At 32.9% G+C, this 16,258-nt stretch overlaps 1 protein-coding gene across 1 annotated transcript in view; it reads left to right on the forward strand.

Moving 5' to 3' along the window:
* The window catches only part of LOC145239885 (uncharacterized), a 99,774-nt gene extending 84,664 nt beyond the window's left edge, over positions 1–15,110 (forward strand). Inside the window, exons 11-13 of the mRNA XM_080103501.1 lie at positions 6,834–6,923; positions 9,766–9,896; positions 14,361–15,110. Of these exons, the coding sequence (XP_079959627.1) occupies positions 6,834–6,923; positions 9,766–9,896; positions 14,361–14,513 (374 nt within the window). The 3' untranslated portion in view covers positions 14,514–15,110. The remainder of the gene's footprint in view (positions 1–6,833; positions 6,924–9,765; positions 9,897–14,360) is intronic.
* The last annotated feature ends 1,148 nt before the right edge of the window (positions 15,111–16,258 follow it).

Below are 16,258 nucleotides of genomic sequence, written 5' to 3' on the forward strand. Positions count from 1 at the left end.
GAGCGGTAGAAGGATCCCACCATCTTTCCAGCGACCTTGGCAACAGACTTGATGTACATGTTCCATTTCAGATCAGGAGTAAAGGTCAAACCTAGAAGCTTGTCAAAACACGGGGCCTCACCCAGACGAGAGCCATCCATCACAATTGATGCCAGCTGGGGATCAGAGCGTTGATGATGTAAGGATAGGAGTTTGGTTTGGATGCATTAAAGGTAACTAGCCACATCTTCCCCCACTGAACCACGCGCTCGAGATCAGAGGAGAGAGAATCCGAGAGAACTTCGTCATTTACAGCCTTTGATGTGTTGCCGTAGATGGTCGTGTCATCAGCATAGATGTCAACGAATGATTTAAGTATGTGTTTAGGGAGGTCATTGATGTAGATCAGGAAGAGAGTTGGGCCCAGGATTGACCCCTGAGGAACTCCAGCATTTATATTGAAGGCCTCCGATTTTTGTCCATCTACCACTACTCTTATGAGCCTATCAGAGAGAAATGATTTAATGATTGAGAAAACATTTCCCGTTATACCGTAGCTGGAAATCTTGTGAAGTAGACCCTTATGCCATACTTTGTCAAAGGCCTTTGATATGTCAAGAGCAATTGCCCTAGAAAGGAAGCCTTTGTCAAGAGATTCACTAATCCTGTGGGATATAACCGTCAGCACATCTGCGGTAGATCTTGCAGAGCGGAAACCATATTGTGTGTCACTAAGAAGGTTATTCCTGCTGAGGTGGTTGACTATTTCTCTATTTAATATTGATTCCAGCAACTTACTCATAACACAGAGAAGACTTATTGGTCTGTACTGAGAGGGAGATGACTTATCACCTGAATTCTTAAATACAGGGCAAACTGATGAGGTCTTCCAGGGGGTCGGAAAGCACTTCTCCTTAAGGCAGCGCTTAAATAGTTTCGTAAGTATGGGAGCAAGTTCTGGTTGAAGCTTTTTTAACACTATAATTGGAATGCCATCAGGGCCAGTTGCTTTACTGGAATCTAGGTTTTTTATTAGCTTGGCGACCTCATGCATGGATATTTGTATGTTACCTAGCTTGTTCTGTATTATAGGAGGAAATATGGGGAGTTGATGGCCTTCGTCGCATAGGGTAGAATTAGCTGCAAAGTTCTTTGCAAAATGTATATAATCAAATAACATAAATAACACCATAAGGCAGGGCAAATACCATAACCACGGGCCGGAAAAGCATCATATTCCACATTGTAACCTGAAAAAAACGTATCCTAGGGCCACTGGATCCTGGGATTCGGTACTTTTACAATTTAATAAAGACATTAAAAAAAAAAACTACTCGATCAAATTAAGTGAAATTTTTTTCTGAGATCGTCAGTTCAAAATGGATATGTAAAATATAACCTTTTTTATGATATTTTCATTTTTGAATGTCTTGATTAAACTGTACAAGTACCCGGGTTTCTACTGTATATGTCTATGGGTTAAGTGGCAAATTACAGCTCTGAACTAATTGTAGTTTCTGATTTACAGGTTTTCAAACTAAGTCAAGTGTGAAATGGAACCTGTTAAGTATTGTGCAGTGATCTGGTTTTTATATTTGAAAAGATGCACACTACAGGAGACTTGATGACATATGTAACTCTGGGTAGTTTCTATGTAAAGAAAGACTAATAAATGTGCCGAGTTTTGTTGCTCTACTGCTGTGGGAAGTGGATCATGGGCATTATTTACTGAATGTCTCTTCTATAAGGAAAAGTTAATGTAATTGGATTCATTTTAATAAATTGTCACTAAAGATATTTTAACTCAAATGAGTAATGTTATTATTTTACTGAAATTAAATTCAACAGTAAAATTATAAATTCAATCAAATCTTTGAATATTCATAAAAGAATTATATAATAAACAAATTCTTTTTGCCAAGTTTAGAAGTTAATTTACAAAAAACTGTCCAACACATTCCAGCATGTAAAATGGATGTTGAACCAAATATAATGAAGCAGCATTCAGTACATAATGAAAGTTGTTGGCAGGAAATGTGACACACCTTCAAAACTTTGAAATATTAGATGGTTGACCATTTGGAAATGGTGCATATTGTATGTAAAACACAAATTGAACAATCTTACGTATCGGGGATCAGAAATATTAATCTTCAAATTCAAAATACATGTCAGTTCAGGGTCATTTGGTGTGATCTATGTCGATCAGACACTGCCCAGCGATGGTAGATTTGATATAGATTGAGAAGAATAATTGAACTTGACAATAAAATGATAAGTCCAGTGAAATCCTTATAATGTTTATAAAAGTAAATGTGGTCATTTTTTATTCTGGGGTTAAAAATTGATCAACATTTACTTAAAAGTAACTTTATTCTAATTGACCAGTCTGCCAGAGTTAGACCAATGGAAATTTTCTCTCAGCAAAATTCATGAGCTGTAATTTGATATGATATAACTATTCATTTGTCTCAAATCAAAACTCCTTCATTATTTTAACCGATGAACCCAACGGCACACATGTATTGCCACAACAATAATATCAACCACCTCAGCAAAAATAACCTGCTCAGTGACATGCAAAATGGTTTCCATTCTGTGAGATCTACAGCTGATGTACTAACTGTAATACCAAACAGAATTAGTGAACCTCTCGACAGGGGCTCCATTTCTAGAGCAATAGCTCTTGACACATCAAAGGCTTTTGATAGAGTATGGCATAAAGGTCTATTTCACAAGATCACTAGCTATAGAATAGCCAGAAATGTGCTTTCAATTATTAAATCCTTTCTCTCTGATAGTCATCGATGGGTGAAAATCAGAAACTTAGAGTATTAATGCTGGTATCTCTCAAGGTTCCGTCATGGGCCCAACTCTCTTCCTGATCTTCATCAGTGATCTTCCAAATCACATTTTTAGATCATTCGTAGACATTTATGCAGACGATACCACAATCTATGGCCACACTTCAAAAGCCAACAATGATCAAGATCTTTCTGATTCTCTTCTGATTTTGAGAATGTGGGGCAATGGGGAAAAAGGTGGCTGGTTAATTATAATGCTTCTCTTCTTTCATCATAATCGCTCCGACCCTCATCACGCCCCAATTGAAATGAATGGTTCTCGTCTTGGGGAAGCTTCTGGGACCGACCTTCACTCCTGATCTGAATATGGAACGCATACATCAAATCTTTTGCCAAGATCATTGGAAAAATGGTTGGATCACTCTACCGCTTCAATAGGTATCTCACTGCCGATCCAATTCTCTATCTGTATAAGAGCCAGGGATACCCTAAAATGGAGTACTGTTGCCATATCTGGTCATGAACTACTCGGAGCACTCTATTCTGCCGTGACAAAGTTGAAACTGACTTTGAAACCAAGTAGGTGATGCCCTTTCCTCTTCCCTGCTATCTCTTTCCCACAGAAGAGACATTTCAAGCCTGTCTTTGCTCTATTTTCGTGGCAAGTGTGCGACTGAACTCCGATCTATGGTTCCCTCTTCCTAAACTTTCACAAAAAAAATAAACACTCAACTAGTTATAACCACTATAAACGATTTCTCTCACTCTCTATCTGTGCCGTAATCTAATTCCACCTGTAGAATACTGTTCCGTTTGCCTGCTTCCTGGTTGAATACAACATGGAAGCTTTCAAATCCAATGTAAACAAGTTCTTGTTGAGCAATCCCCATAAATAATCAAATTCTACCCAATTTACACCATTAATGATTACTACATTTACACTTTACATTTATTCTTGAGTGGCCTTGATAAGTGGTGACGCCCAAGTAAAATATATATATATATATATTATATATGAACAAATGATTAATAAAACATGTTAAAAGACATCTTGAAAAACAGTTAAAAACATATTTAATTTTAAAAAAAGAAGCACAAGATAAGTGGATAGTCCTTAATCCGCGGAGTTTCGAAGAAATACTCCTATTTCTCATCAGAGGGCAGGAATTAGCAAAATGTGGGATCGGATTTTGCATATAAAAGTATTTAATGAAACTACAAGTAAGTCACAGATCTTACTTGGTTAAAAAAAAAGGGTGAGGTAAGAGGAATAGGAGGTAAAAGAAAAATGATAAAAAGATTTCACATGAATGGATAGTCCGGTGAAGGGTTAAAAATCCAAGAATGGTATATATATACCAAGAATGGTATATATATATATATATATATATATATATATATATATACCATTCTTTGAATTTAATTGTAATTTTTATTTTATATATATATATATATATATATATATATATAAAATAAAAATTACAATTAAATTTACCAAAATGATCCAAGATGGTAAAATTAAAGTATATTGTAAATATTAAAGAATTAATATTTATAAAGTTATCTCAGCCAGATGTAAAAGCTCGATAAAACCAAATAGGAGATAGAGCTTATAATACGAGCAAACAGTTAATAAAACATGTTAAAAAACACTTTGAAATGAGTTAAAAACATATTTAATCTGAAAAGGAAACACTAGATAAGTGGATAGTCCTTAATCTGTGGAGTTTCGAAGAAATACTTTCCGTCTCAGCAGAGGGTAGGAATTAGCAAAATGCGGGATCGGATTTTGCATGCAAAAGTATTTGATGAAACAACAAGTAAGTCAAAGATCTTACTTGATAACAAAAAAGCGAAGCAGAGGGAATATGGCCCCTATCATAAACCTAATATTAAACTTTTATACGTCCATAAATTTTCTACCCAATTAAACCCAAAACTAACTGTAATTGTAATAACAAACATCTTTGCCTACTCAATAATGATTGCATCCATAAAGATGTTATATATATATATGAGGAGAGAACTATTGAGGTGGTAGAGTTTTTCTAAATTTTATCGTGTTTAATAAAGTCTAATGCAGATTCTATGGGTTCATCTTGAATAATACATTTACTTTTATTGATTTAATTCAAAATTCTGAAACCATTATCATAACTCTTTCTTTTTTTTTATTGCGTTTGTTTTATAGTTGTATATCTGGGTTTAAAATATAGCAAGGTCATACTTATGTAACACTGCTTGTTATTTGGGCTTTCTTTGATAAATATTGGTTTGATAAACAATTCTTTTGGTTAGGCATTTATTTTGCCCACGGCAAAATAGCCATATTCTGAAAGCATAATCATAACTCTTTTTTTTTTTCTTTGTAATTTTTATAACACCTTTTTCTTTTGTCTTTTGGTTTTTACTTTTGATATTGCTGTCCAAAGGTTTTCCATTCTTTATTTTGTTTTTGTTTTTTTTGTTTTTTATTTTTTTCTATTGTTGTCCCAAAGGTTTTCCATTCTTTATTTATTTATTTTTTTTTGGTTTTGTATTTTTGTTATTGTTGCCCAAAAGTTTTCTGTTCTTTATTTTTTTTCTTTTTTTGTTATTGTTGTCCCAAATGTTTTCCATTCTTTATTTTTATTTTTTATTTTTTGTTTTTATTTTTGTTATTGTTGTCCAAAGGTTTTCCATTCTTTATCTTGTTTTTTTTTTTTTTGGGGGGGGGGGGGGTTATTTTTGTTATTGTTGTCCAAAAGTTTTCCATAGTTTATTTTATTATTTTTTTATTTTTGTTATTGTTGTCCCAAAGGTTTTCCATACTTTATTTTGTTTTTTGGGTTTTTTTTAAATTTTTGTTATTGTTGTCCCACAGGTTTTCTATTCTTTATTTTGATTTTTTTTTTGTTTTTATTTTTGTTATTGTTGTCCCAAATGTTTTCCATTCTTTATTTTATTTTATTTTTTTTTTTTTGGCGGCGGGGGGGGGGGTATTTTTGTTATTGTTGTCGCAAAGGTTTTCCATTCTTTATTTATTTATTTATTTTTTTTTTGGGGGGGGGGTATTTTTTGTTATTGTTGTCCCTGAGGTTTTCCATTCTTTATTTTTTTATTTATTTTTATTTTTTTGTTTTTATTTTTGTTATTGTTGTCCCAAAGGTTTTCCATTCTTTATTTTGTTTTTTTTTGGGGGGGTTTTATTTTTGTTATTGTTGCCCCAGAGGTTTTCCATTCTTTATTTTGTTTTTGTTTCTTTTTTTGCTATTTATTTTTGGTATTGTTGTCCCAAAGCTTTTCCATTGTTTATTTTGTTTTTTTTTGGGTTTTTTTTTAAATTTTTGTTATTATTGTCCCACAGGTTTTCCATTCTTTATTTTGATTTTTTTTTTTTTTTTTTTGGTTTTTATTTTTGTTATTGTTGTCCCAAAGGTTTTCCATTCTTTATTTATTTTTTTTTTTAAATTTTAATTTTTTGTTATTGTTCCTATTTACAATGCCTCCCCACGGGACAGAGTTAGACACCAGGGTCGTTTTTTAACGTGGAGAAAAGGAACAAAAATAAAAATTCTCTCAGTCGTGAAGGATTTCTCCTCCACTGACAGAGAACAAGAAATTGAAGTGTAGCATCTGAAGAACAGATACTACACTTTGATCTTGTCCCGAAGGCCAAGTAAAACGTTTTGTTGTCCCAAAGGTTTTCCATTCTTTATCTCGTTTTTTACGTGTTTTTATTTTTGCTATTGTTGTCCCAAAGGTTTTCCATTCTTTATTTTGTTTTTATTTTTTATTTTTGTTATTTTTGTCCCAAAGGTTTTCCATTCTTTATTTTGTTTTTATTTTTTATTTTTGTTATTGTTGTCCCAAAGGTTTTCCATTGTTTATTTTGTTTTTATTTTTGGTTTATTTTTTTGTTATTGTTGTCCCAAGGTTCTCCATTCTTTATTTTATTTATTTATTTTTTTTTTGTTATTTTTGTCCCAAAGGTTTTTCATTCTTTATTGGGATTTTATTATTATGTTCTCTCTTCCATCAATAATTTTCCATTTTTTTAATCCCTTTCAGGAGTTCACGCCAGTAATACACTGTCCAATTCGATTATAGGAACAACAGATCCAGTTTTGATTGGATCCTCTTCTGATTACGTGTCTGCAGGTAAGTCGTGTTTGTTGATGATTTGTAATAATAACCATAGCCACTTTATTGGCTTATTTCCTTTGGTCAGGCGTCGGACATTTTCTGACAGCTTGCAATCCTAGTCTCCAAACTTGGCAGTCTTGAGGGTTGATTCAGTGTAAATTCAGCTGTCAAGGATATTTTTTTTTATAGCTTGTATCCTAGTTTTCTTGGGTCATTTTTTTTAATCAATTCTTTTAATTTGATATCAGTGCATTTTTTTTATCCTAGAATTCGACATGGTTGAACCAATGTAACTGACTAACCATTAAGAGCTAATCACGATTTGGTATTTTTAACCTTGCCAACGGGTTATCAGAGGTGATGTGTCAGGTCTGAGCTGATGCGAAATTGCATGTCCATTTGATCATTGCTCTATCATTACATTAAAGACAGACATGCTCCTAAACTATCTGCTATACATCCTGTCTCTGGTTCTGAGAGAGAGATAACTGATAGTGGAAGAGAAGAAAAGTACTTATAAAAGTAAAACAAAACTCAGAAAGAAAAATAAAAACAAAGAAGAAAGTATCCAGTCAATAAATTTCAATGTAATCTATAATATAAATTTCACCTGTCTGTTTAAAGGTATGTATGTATGTATGTATGTATGTCTGCCTGAAAATTTCGACAGAGGCGACAGATTTTCACAAGATTGGTATCGTTTTGAAGCTCAACCTTTCAGACAACAAATATATAAAAATTGGCTAAAAACATTGATTCTTTCACCTTCAACTGGGCACTTTTCTACAGGGAGGGGTCGTTTTTTCAGTGATATTTTCGAAAGTCATCCCCTCTTTTCAATTGACTAGCCTTAATTTAAACCTCTGCTACTTCCAGTTTCACAATGGCTGCAACAGCAAAGACATCACAGGGTTTTTTTTTTTCACATTCTTTTTCTCTTTTGCGATATGGGTTCGAGCCTGCCTGCCTACTACCACATTTTTTTTTTTTTTTTTTTTTTGCTCAACACACATCTCCAAACGCCCGAGTAATGCCAGGCACCCAGGTTAGTTGATTCTCTAGGAGAAGTGTATCATTCGTAAGTTTTGACCTGCTTCTTTTTTGGAAGTGACCAGCAAACCAGCTTCTTTTCCAGGAGTAACCAGCAAACCAGCTTCTTTTCCAGGAATGACCAGCAAACCAAAGCCTTCTCTCTTGCTCTCTCTCAGTGGGAGTACTAAACTTTATCTAAATCAAACTCTCAAAATAAGGGGGATGTAATTTACCATTTATATATATATATATTTATATAGGCCGCACGAGTGAAACTATTCGTCATATAACATGAGTGTATGATGTCGCATTGTTTTCTCCTCGGGGAAACTGATGTAATCATCCAAATGATTGGTTTGTTTTATTTTCCGTCCAGATCTCTGTATCAGTTGAACTTCGACAACATCTCCCATTACATGTTATGTCTTCTTCCAGTCTAGGAAAACCCGAATACCATTAGCTTCTTCCAGAGAGTAATTCTATTTTAGAACATGATGCCAAATTATGAACAAACACAGTAGAGTCTCATTCATCAGGTTTCTTTCTTTTTTTTTTTTTTTAAACTTTTAATCATCCCAAACAAAGCATATTACCATTTGAACTTACTATTTGAGACCATATCTACAGGGACACTATGTAAGAAGTTGAGCAGCAAAATGTCTGTTTACATTACATTAAAATTTCTGTATATTAATACAGTCAGGGAAGGAGAGACCGAAAGAAGATTCAAAAGTCTTGTAGTAGAAGGCTTTCCTGCATCTATGGATTTCTACAGTGAAGGGGTGGGATTTTGCTGATAATCTGATATCTGTATATGTTAGTGCTTTTTTTAGGAGGCCAATACATGCCAGAATGTAAAATAGACATTAAATATGATAAGCGTGACTTGTTCAACAGTGGGTTTACTGTTTTTTACAAACCTTTTTAATGATATTGGATCCAGTGACATTATCCAGGATGGCATAAAATTATTGTGGTATCATGAGATAGCAAAGGTTGACATTTGTTGTAACAGTGCTAGGTGAAACACGTCCGGATGCTTTTTTCAGGCAAGTTATGCGGTCTAATATTAAGATGAATTTATTTGAAATAGTGAATCCCAATATTTTTCCCAATTTTGATACAATTACCGATTCTAATGCTGATTCATTTTTTTTTTTTAATATTATTTTTCTTTTATTTCTGGATTACTATAAAAACCTGTGTAATGTGTATATATTTTTGAAAACATAGAAATACTATTGTGGATGGAGGATCTATAAATTTTTGGTTTTACTTACAGTTTAAAATCAATAAATATTCATCATTTTATCATTACTACCAGCAAAGAAAAATTAAATTTTGAACAGAAACAAACACATTTTTTCGATTTCAATACCCTAAAAAGTTCTGATAAGAGATAGTTTTTCGGAGATTGAAGGTTCAATTATCACTACCGGCGATAATCACTAAAAATAAAATAAAAAATTACCAAACATCATTACACAATAAACAATAATGGTTTACGTAATGAAGACAGTCTACCTTTAAGGATTACATAAATGGCTCAATTCGAAATTCTGTATCGATTCCCAAGTTTTACAAAATGCATCTAAGAAAGGTCAGTTTACATTGGCTAAAACCTGAAAATAGTCTGAATAATCCAAATAATATAAGTTGTTTTTTTATTATTTTATTTACATTTTTTTTTTTTTTCAGTTTTTTTTTTGTTTCTTGATATAAAATTTATTTATAAGGCATTTCTTGTTCTGTTATCAATAAATAACATTATAAATTTAAAACAAAATTTTATATCGTCACTTATAAGATTTTTTTTGCTTTGCAGATTCTGAAAAGTTGTCAGTTGCTGTAAACTCTGCTCAGTTGTTTAATCCTGCGGAAAGCCTCCCTCAGCATGGAATTACTCTAAGGGACCCAGAAACTGGAATCACATACGTCCAAACACAACTTTTACAGGTGAGATTAATGATTATTTTCCGTTTCTTCATTTTCTTTTTTTCCAGTTTTTTTTCTTTCTTTTTTCTAGTTTTTGTTCTTTTTTGTTTTATGGGACTCTTTATCTGTGCCTAAACCTAAATGTAGATTCCATAAACAAAGCTTCTTTCTTAGAACTGCACGCCTGTGGAACTCTCTTCCATTTACCTGCTTTCCAGCTGACTACAATATAGCCGTCTTCAAGTCCAATGTAAACAAGTTCTTAATGAGCTGTTCTCCTTAAGTAATCCAATTTTACCAAATTTACACTTCTACGATTACTATGGTATTGTCCTTTTGACCACTGTACACTCTTTAACCCTTATCCTCCAGTGGCCTCTGGGCCTTGATAAGTGTTGATTCCCTTGTAAAAAAAAAATATATCAACCTTTTTTTAGGTTGTTTAAAGGCAAAGTCTGCGATGAATATAAGTACATCTGGGTTCTTCCTCCTTACAAATATATCTTTAAACCATAAATACCGACCGCTAAAGCTAGCTGGGACAGCTGTTGAAAGTTACACCACAAGCCTCATGCTAGGAATACTAGTTTCGACAATGAAGACTCGTTCAGTAGGACGACTTACAAGATTATTACTGAAAACTGTAGCAAGGCTCACTCAGCTACTTCAAACGAATATATCTCCTTCGCGGTTCATATCAGTATGATACTTATTGTATAAGATTAATCAAACACAAGTTGCAATTTTACATGGCTGAAAATTGCAGGTTTTGTACTGTTTGAACACAAATAGATCTGCAAGAATTTGAACTTGGCACAGCCAATTCCATTGTTTGTGATTTTACCCCCTCCCTCCACTTCTAGAATGCCTCAATCTTTGTTGTTTTGATCTCAGTGCAAATAATAAGATAGTTTGAACTTATTTGAATGTACGTTCTAAAAGGGAGTGCCAAATGAATGAGGAACGGGTTATGTATGACATGGTAAATTGCCAAAGCTGAGTTCACTCGATGGTGTTCACATTTGGAAAGGTATGAACACTTCTCCCTAAATATGCATAAAATAGCATGTTGTGTTCAATGAACAGTTTACAATCGATTGTTTAGAATATAAAATGTTTCAACATTAAATAAACAGAAAAGAGTTGATATGCCATAAAAAATACAAATCAAAAGATGTACACTAAACCTGAAGAAGTTCAAGTCTAAACTCCACAAATGAAGTTAGTTGCCCTGGTTTGCCTTGGCAGTATAAAAGGATCAGGTAACTTCCTGTCCACCATATTTGTTAAGTAGGATATTCATTATTTTATTTTTTTGTTTTTTGTTTTTTGGTGAATGGAGTGTGAATATTTGGTATAACTGATATTTTGGTGAATAGATTGTTTAGTGAATATGACCAGCTAAATTAATTAACTTAGCTAAAGTTCGAGAAGACCAACCTTTTTCTATGCTCCCCACATTTCGGCCTTCTGTCACTTTTTGTATATTTTTATACAAATGAATATTGGATCAGATTGTGCCATGATGAAGAGGCTGTTTTTATTGTTATATCAAGTAAATGACTAAGTAACCAATTTAACAAGAAATACCGTTTCAAAATGTGTGTGGAATAATGATTGTACCTTTAATAAAAATGGGAAATTTGATTAAGCAGATTTCATCGTTCCATCAGTAAATTATCACATTGATAAATAGATGAAAAGAAGACAATGGTTTTGTCATTATGCATAAAGTAATGTGCGAGTGTCACCAATAACACACAGAAGTCTGGTGATACTCTGGAACCAAATCCTTGATTATATGCCCCAAAGACTCAAGTATAAAAAGTTAATCTTGAATTACTTTTTTGAATTTACTTACCACAGCCTCATAATTCTTGTTTTCCTTATTTTGTTCTCTAGTTTTCACATTCCAGGAGAGATGTTTCTGACCAAGTAGGAAGAATTGCTGTTTTCTGGGTTGGCAGTTAACCATATAACATTTTTTACCTCTTTTTGATCTTCAGGGGTATTTTTTTAGCATCAAGTAACTTTATGCCTTGCGTTGAGCAATTTCTATAAAAAAATAAAATAAAATAAAGTCCTAGTATTAATCAAAATTAATAAAATAAAGTCCTAGTATTGAAAAATATGAAAAAGGAAGATAATTTGAATATGATTGGATGACCCCAATTTAGATTCTTAGGGACCATAAGAGTAGGGGGGGGGGGTTCACTGAGTGTCACTGTCAAAATATGGTTGCAGTTACAATGGAAATGAAATGAGTTTATAATATAGAAATTTCATGGAAAATCATACAAAAACCGAATTGTCTTTGTGTGTGTCTTGTTTACATCAGATGTTTGTGGCATGGTTTCCATTTAAAATTTTTTTTTTTTTATTACATATTCACCCCAAACAAGGCATTTTGATATAGGGGGCTACTATCTGGGACATAAATTGCAGGGATACTATGTAGGGAGTTGAGCAGCAAGATGTCTGATTACACTTGAACTTGTCAGTACAGTCGAGGAAGCAAAAACACAGAAGGGAATTCAAAAGTCTAACAGTTCTGGGGAAGAAACTATTTGAGTAGAAGGCTTTTACTATGTAGGGGTGGGATTTTGCTGCCTGTCTGGTTTGTTGGAGGTATTACATTGAGGGAGTACAAGGTTTTGTAGTTTGTTTGGAGCATCTACCATTAAAATACTTGTAAAACAGGCAGAGGGATGCAACATTTCATCGATGGGACAAATTTTTTGCTCAAGAATTAAAGAAATAATCATTAACTGAATAGAAACATTTATTTAATAGAATGTCTGAAGCTTGTTAACACTCAAATTGCTCGATATGGAACACTCAAGTTTGGTAAGAATGGTACCATTTCTTTACTACAGAATGTTTGATACAAATTTGATGTTTTTTGAAAAGAAATTTTTTGGCCACTAATTAATCTATTCTTAATACATTCAAAGAGCGTCTCTTAGAGAATTTTTGTTGCATACATTTCACTTAATGAAACCATTCTGAGCTTCCATCACTCCCTGAAGTACATGGCCTGAATGATGCCCTTCGAGAGATGCCTGAACGCCAATTTGATACTGCCAATCAGCTTGTTGTTGCTGGTAGTATAGTTGGCATCTTTCTCAACTGTGCTCTACACTTAATAGTCCATGAGATTGCAACCAGGAGAGTTGATGGAGGAGGGATTGGGGGGGGGGCGACAGATGTTGGAACTGGTGAAATTGTAGATGCTTTCTGACAGCTACTTCTGAATTTTTTCTGAAGGGGTGACATAGAGTGGAGTCCTCCTGTCACACATATGACTTTTCAGCAGCCACTCTCTCCATCTATCACTTGATAACAATAGACAACAACTCTATATATAATGATCTGAGTTTAGTCTAAGTCCTTTTCCAAAGAGGTGACTCACACTCAAAGACCATCATAATTTGAAGAAACTTTATCTTCATGATGTACAAAACTTTTGTGTGCACTGTAGGGTAACCATTGTTTTTTTTGTTTTGTTCTGAGCATTGTACGACTGGTCCTGGCAGAAATTCTTGTTGTCTGTGAAGAACCAGAGGTTGATTGGTTGTTTGATCTTGTAGTACAATTTATGATGACTTTTATAAGGTGGCTCTCTTGTGCTTTCACGATAAGTAGTTGGCCCTGGTGACTTTGGTGTGATGAATAGCAAAGATCCTTGTTTGGCGCTTTTTTCACCGTTCCAACATCTATCTCTCTCAATAAAGTCTGCATTGTCTTGCAGCTTTTTAACAAATTTCATTGTGCAGACAAAATGCCTGCTATGATCTGTTGGCTACTACTTTCACATCTTTGTCATAATTCTCCAACTTCTATTTCATAGCTTTCAAGGTATTCAAAAGCATTGAGCTAAGATTTTTATATTTTTTAATCCAGCATGAATTAGTATAATGCAGTTTGCTCTTTTACAATATTCCGATGCTTTGCAATGAGTTAGCCATTGCACGTTACCATTTATCAAATATTTCAAATGAAGCTGGCATAAAAGACTATCAAAAATTTACCAAATTTATCCCAAACAAACTCTAAGTTGGTGAAATTGCTTATTTTCCAGGAGTTTTAGTCATCTGCGTTTTATTGTGCATATGTTGCGTTGACATATTCAGGATACTCTCTCGTGACTTACTGTTTGTTTTTACAATAATCCTGTTGTTTCCGTCCTTCACATCTCTTGTTCATGTCTTTTTCTGAAGATGTTAATATTTCTGGTTTCAAATGATCTGATCGCATTTCAAGTTCTCTTTATACTTTTAATATCATCTTTTTAAGATGAATGATTGGTTCTTATGCCAGTAAAAGCCACTTTTCTACATGAATTTGTACTTCCCAAACTAATCTCCAGTTAAAGTATATAAAGGCAAGAAATTCCTTTATAGAGATTATTTTTTTTTTTAAGCTTTTATTACCCGGTCCATTTTGCCATGTTAATTTAATGATGTGCCTTCTTTTCTTTGTTAGGATGATCCACCAAACCCTGAACTCTATCCAGGAGAAAATAGTCTTGTGTCAGAACTGTCCCTTCATGATTCTACCTCAACCACAACAGGGGACTCAGTTTCTGAACATGGTGTGTCTTCAAACGAATTCACTGGGACAACAATCAACCTTTAGGATCTTGAGTGACCCTGATAAATCGGGGTGAAAAAAGGGTGGGGGAAATTTGAATTCCTTTTAGTTGGGTGGATGAGAATGCAGCAATCCTGGTCAAGTAGATATATAAAAGTTGAGGTGGTCGTGAGATATGTATTTTTTTTAATTTGACTTTTAGGTTATTATTTGAGAGAGAGAGATGGGGGTTGGGGAACTTTTTCACCCAGGAAAGTTATCTGCTGATGATCATCTGCTCGAGTGAGTGTTCACCCATTATTTATTTATCATTTTTTTTTCTGCTCTCCATTAACTAAGGAAACATTTGCATTAATATCTAAGATGAAGAAGCTAGACAAGAACGATGAAATGATTGGTTTGCTTCTCAACTTTTATGAGTATACGTGTGTGTGTGTGTGTGAAGCAAATGAGCTGACATTTTACACATACAAATATATACACACAGATATATATATGCAAATATATACGGATATATCTATACAGATATATACATATGAATAAATGCATACAGATACACACATACAGATACATACATACAATACAATACATACAAATACATACATACAAATAAATACATACCAATACACACATACAAATAAATACATACCAATACACACATACAGATAAATACATACAAATAAATACATACAGATACACACATGCAAATAAATACATACATACACACATGCAAATAAATACATACATACACACATGCAAATAAATACATACATACACACATACAAATAAATACATACATACACACATACAAATAAATACATACATACACACATACAAATAAATACATACATACACACATGCAAATAAATACATACATACACACATGCAAATAAATACATACATACACACATACACACATGCAAATAAATACATACATACACACATGCAAATAAATACATACATACACACATACAAATAAATACATACATACACACATACAAATAAATACATACATACACACATACAAATAAATACATACATACACACATACAAATAAATACATACATACACACATACAAATAAATACATACAGATGCACACAAAATTTATTCATACAAATACACAGACATCATCAAACAATAAACATCAACTCCAAGAGTGTCTTCTAAATAGTCAAAGATTAATTCCTATATGCATTTAGATTTGCCCTTTATTTGTTTTGTTTTTTTTAAATTTTTTTTTTTTTACTTTTCTATTTTGTATTCATCATTTGCTTTGCATTGGATCACTTGCAACTCAGCTGCCGTAAGGTAATGACTGATCACTTTGTTTGTTACATTTAAATAATGATTGTAATTTTTCAAATTCTTTGGTACTCATCCAGAACCTTACCACGTCGGCATCTTCTGGCAGTTTACAGTAAGCCGCTGCAAAAGCTGCAGGAAAAAAGCCAATGCGAACACTGCCAGACGATAAATTCAAAATGCTGAAAATAAAACATCAGAAGATATTACTTATCATAAGTTTAATTATATGGAAGAAATTTTTTTTTCAAGAAAAGTATATATAAAAGTTTTTTCTTTTTCAAGAAAAGTATATATAAAATTTTTTTTTATTTTTCAAGAAAAGTACATATAAAATTTTTTTTTTTTTTTCCACAAAAGTATATATATATATATATATATATATATATATATATATAAAAAATTTTTTCAAGAAAAATATATATAAACAATTTTTTCAACAGTTGTTTCAAAGAAATGATTTTTTAAGATGAAAACCTAGAAAAT

Source organism: Euprymna scolopes, chromosome 19, assembly GCF_053919585.1.
Source record: "Euprymna scolopes isolate OS-2025 chromosome 19, ASM5391958v1, whole genome shotgun sequence".
NCBI classification, from domain to species: domain Eukaryota; kingdom Metazoa; phylum Mollusca; class Cephalopoda; order Sepiida; family Sepiolidae; genus Euprymna; species Euprymna scolopes.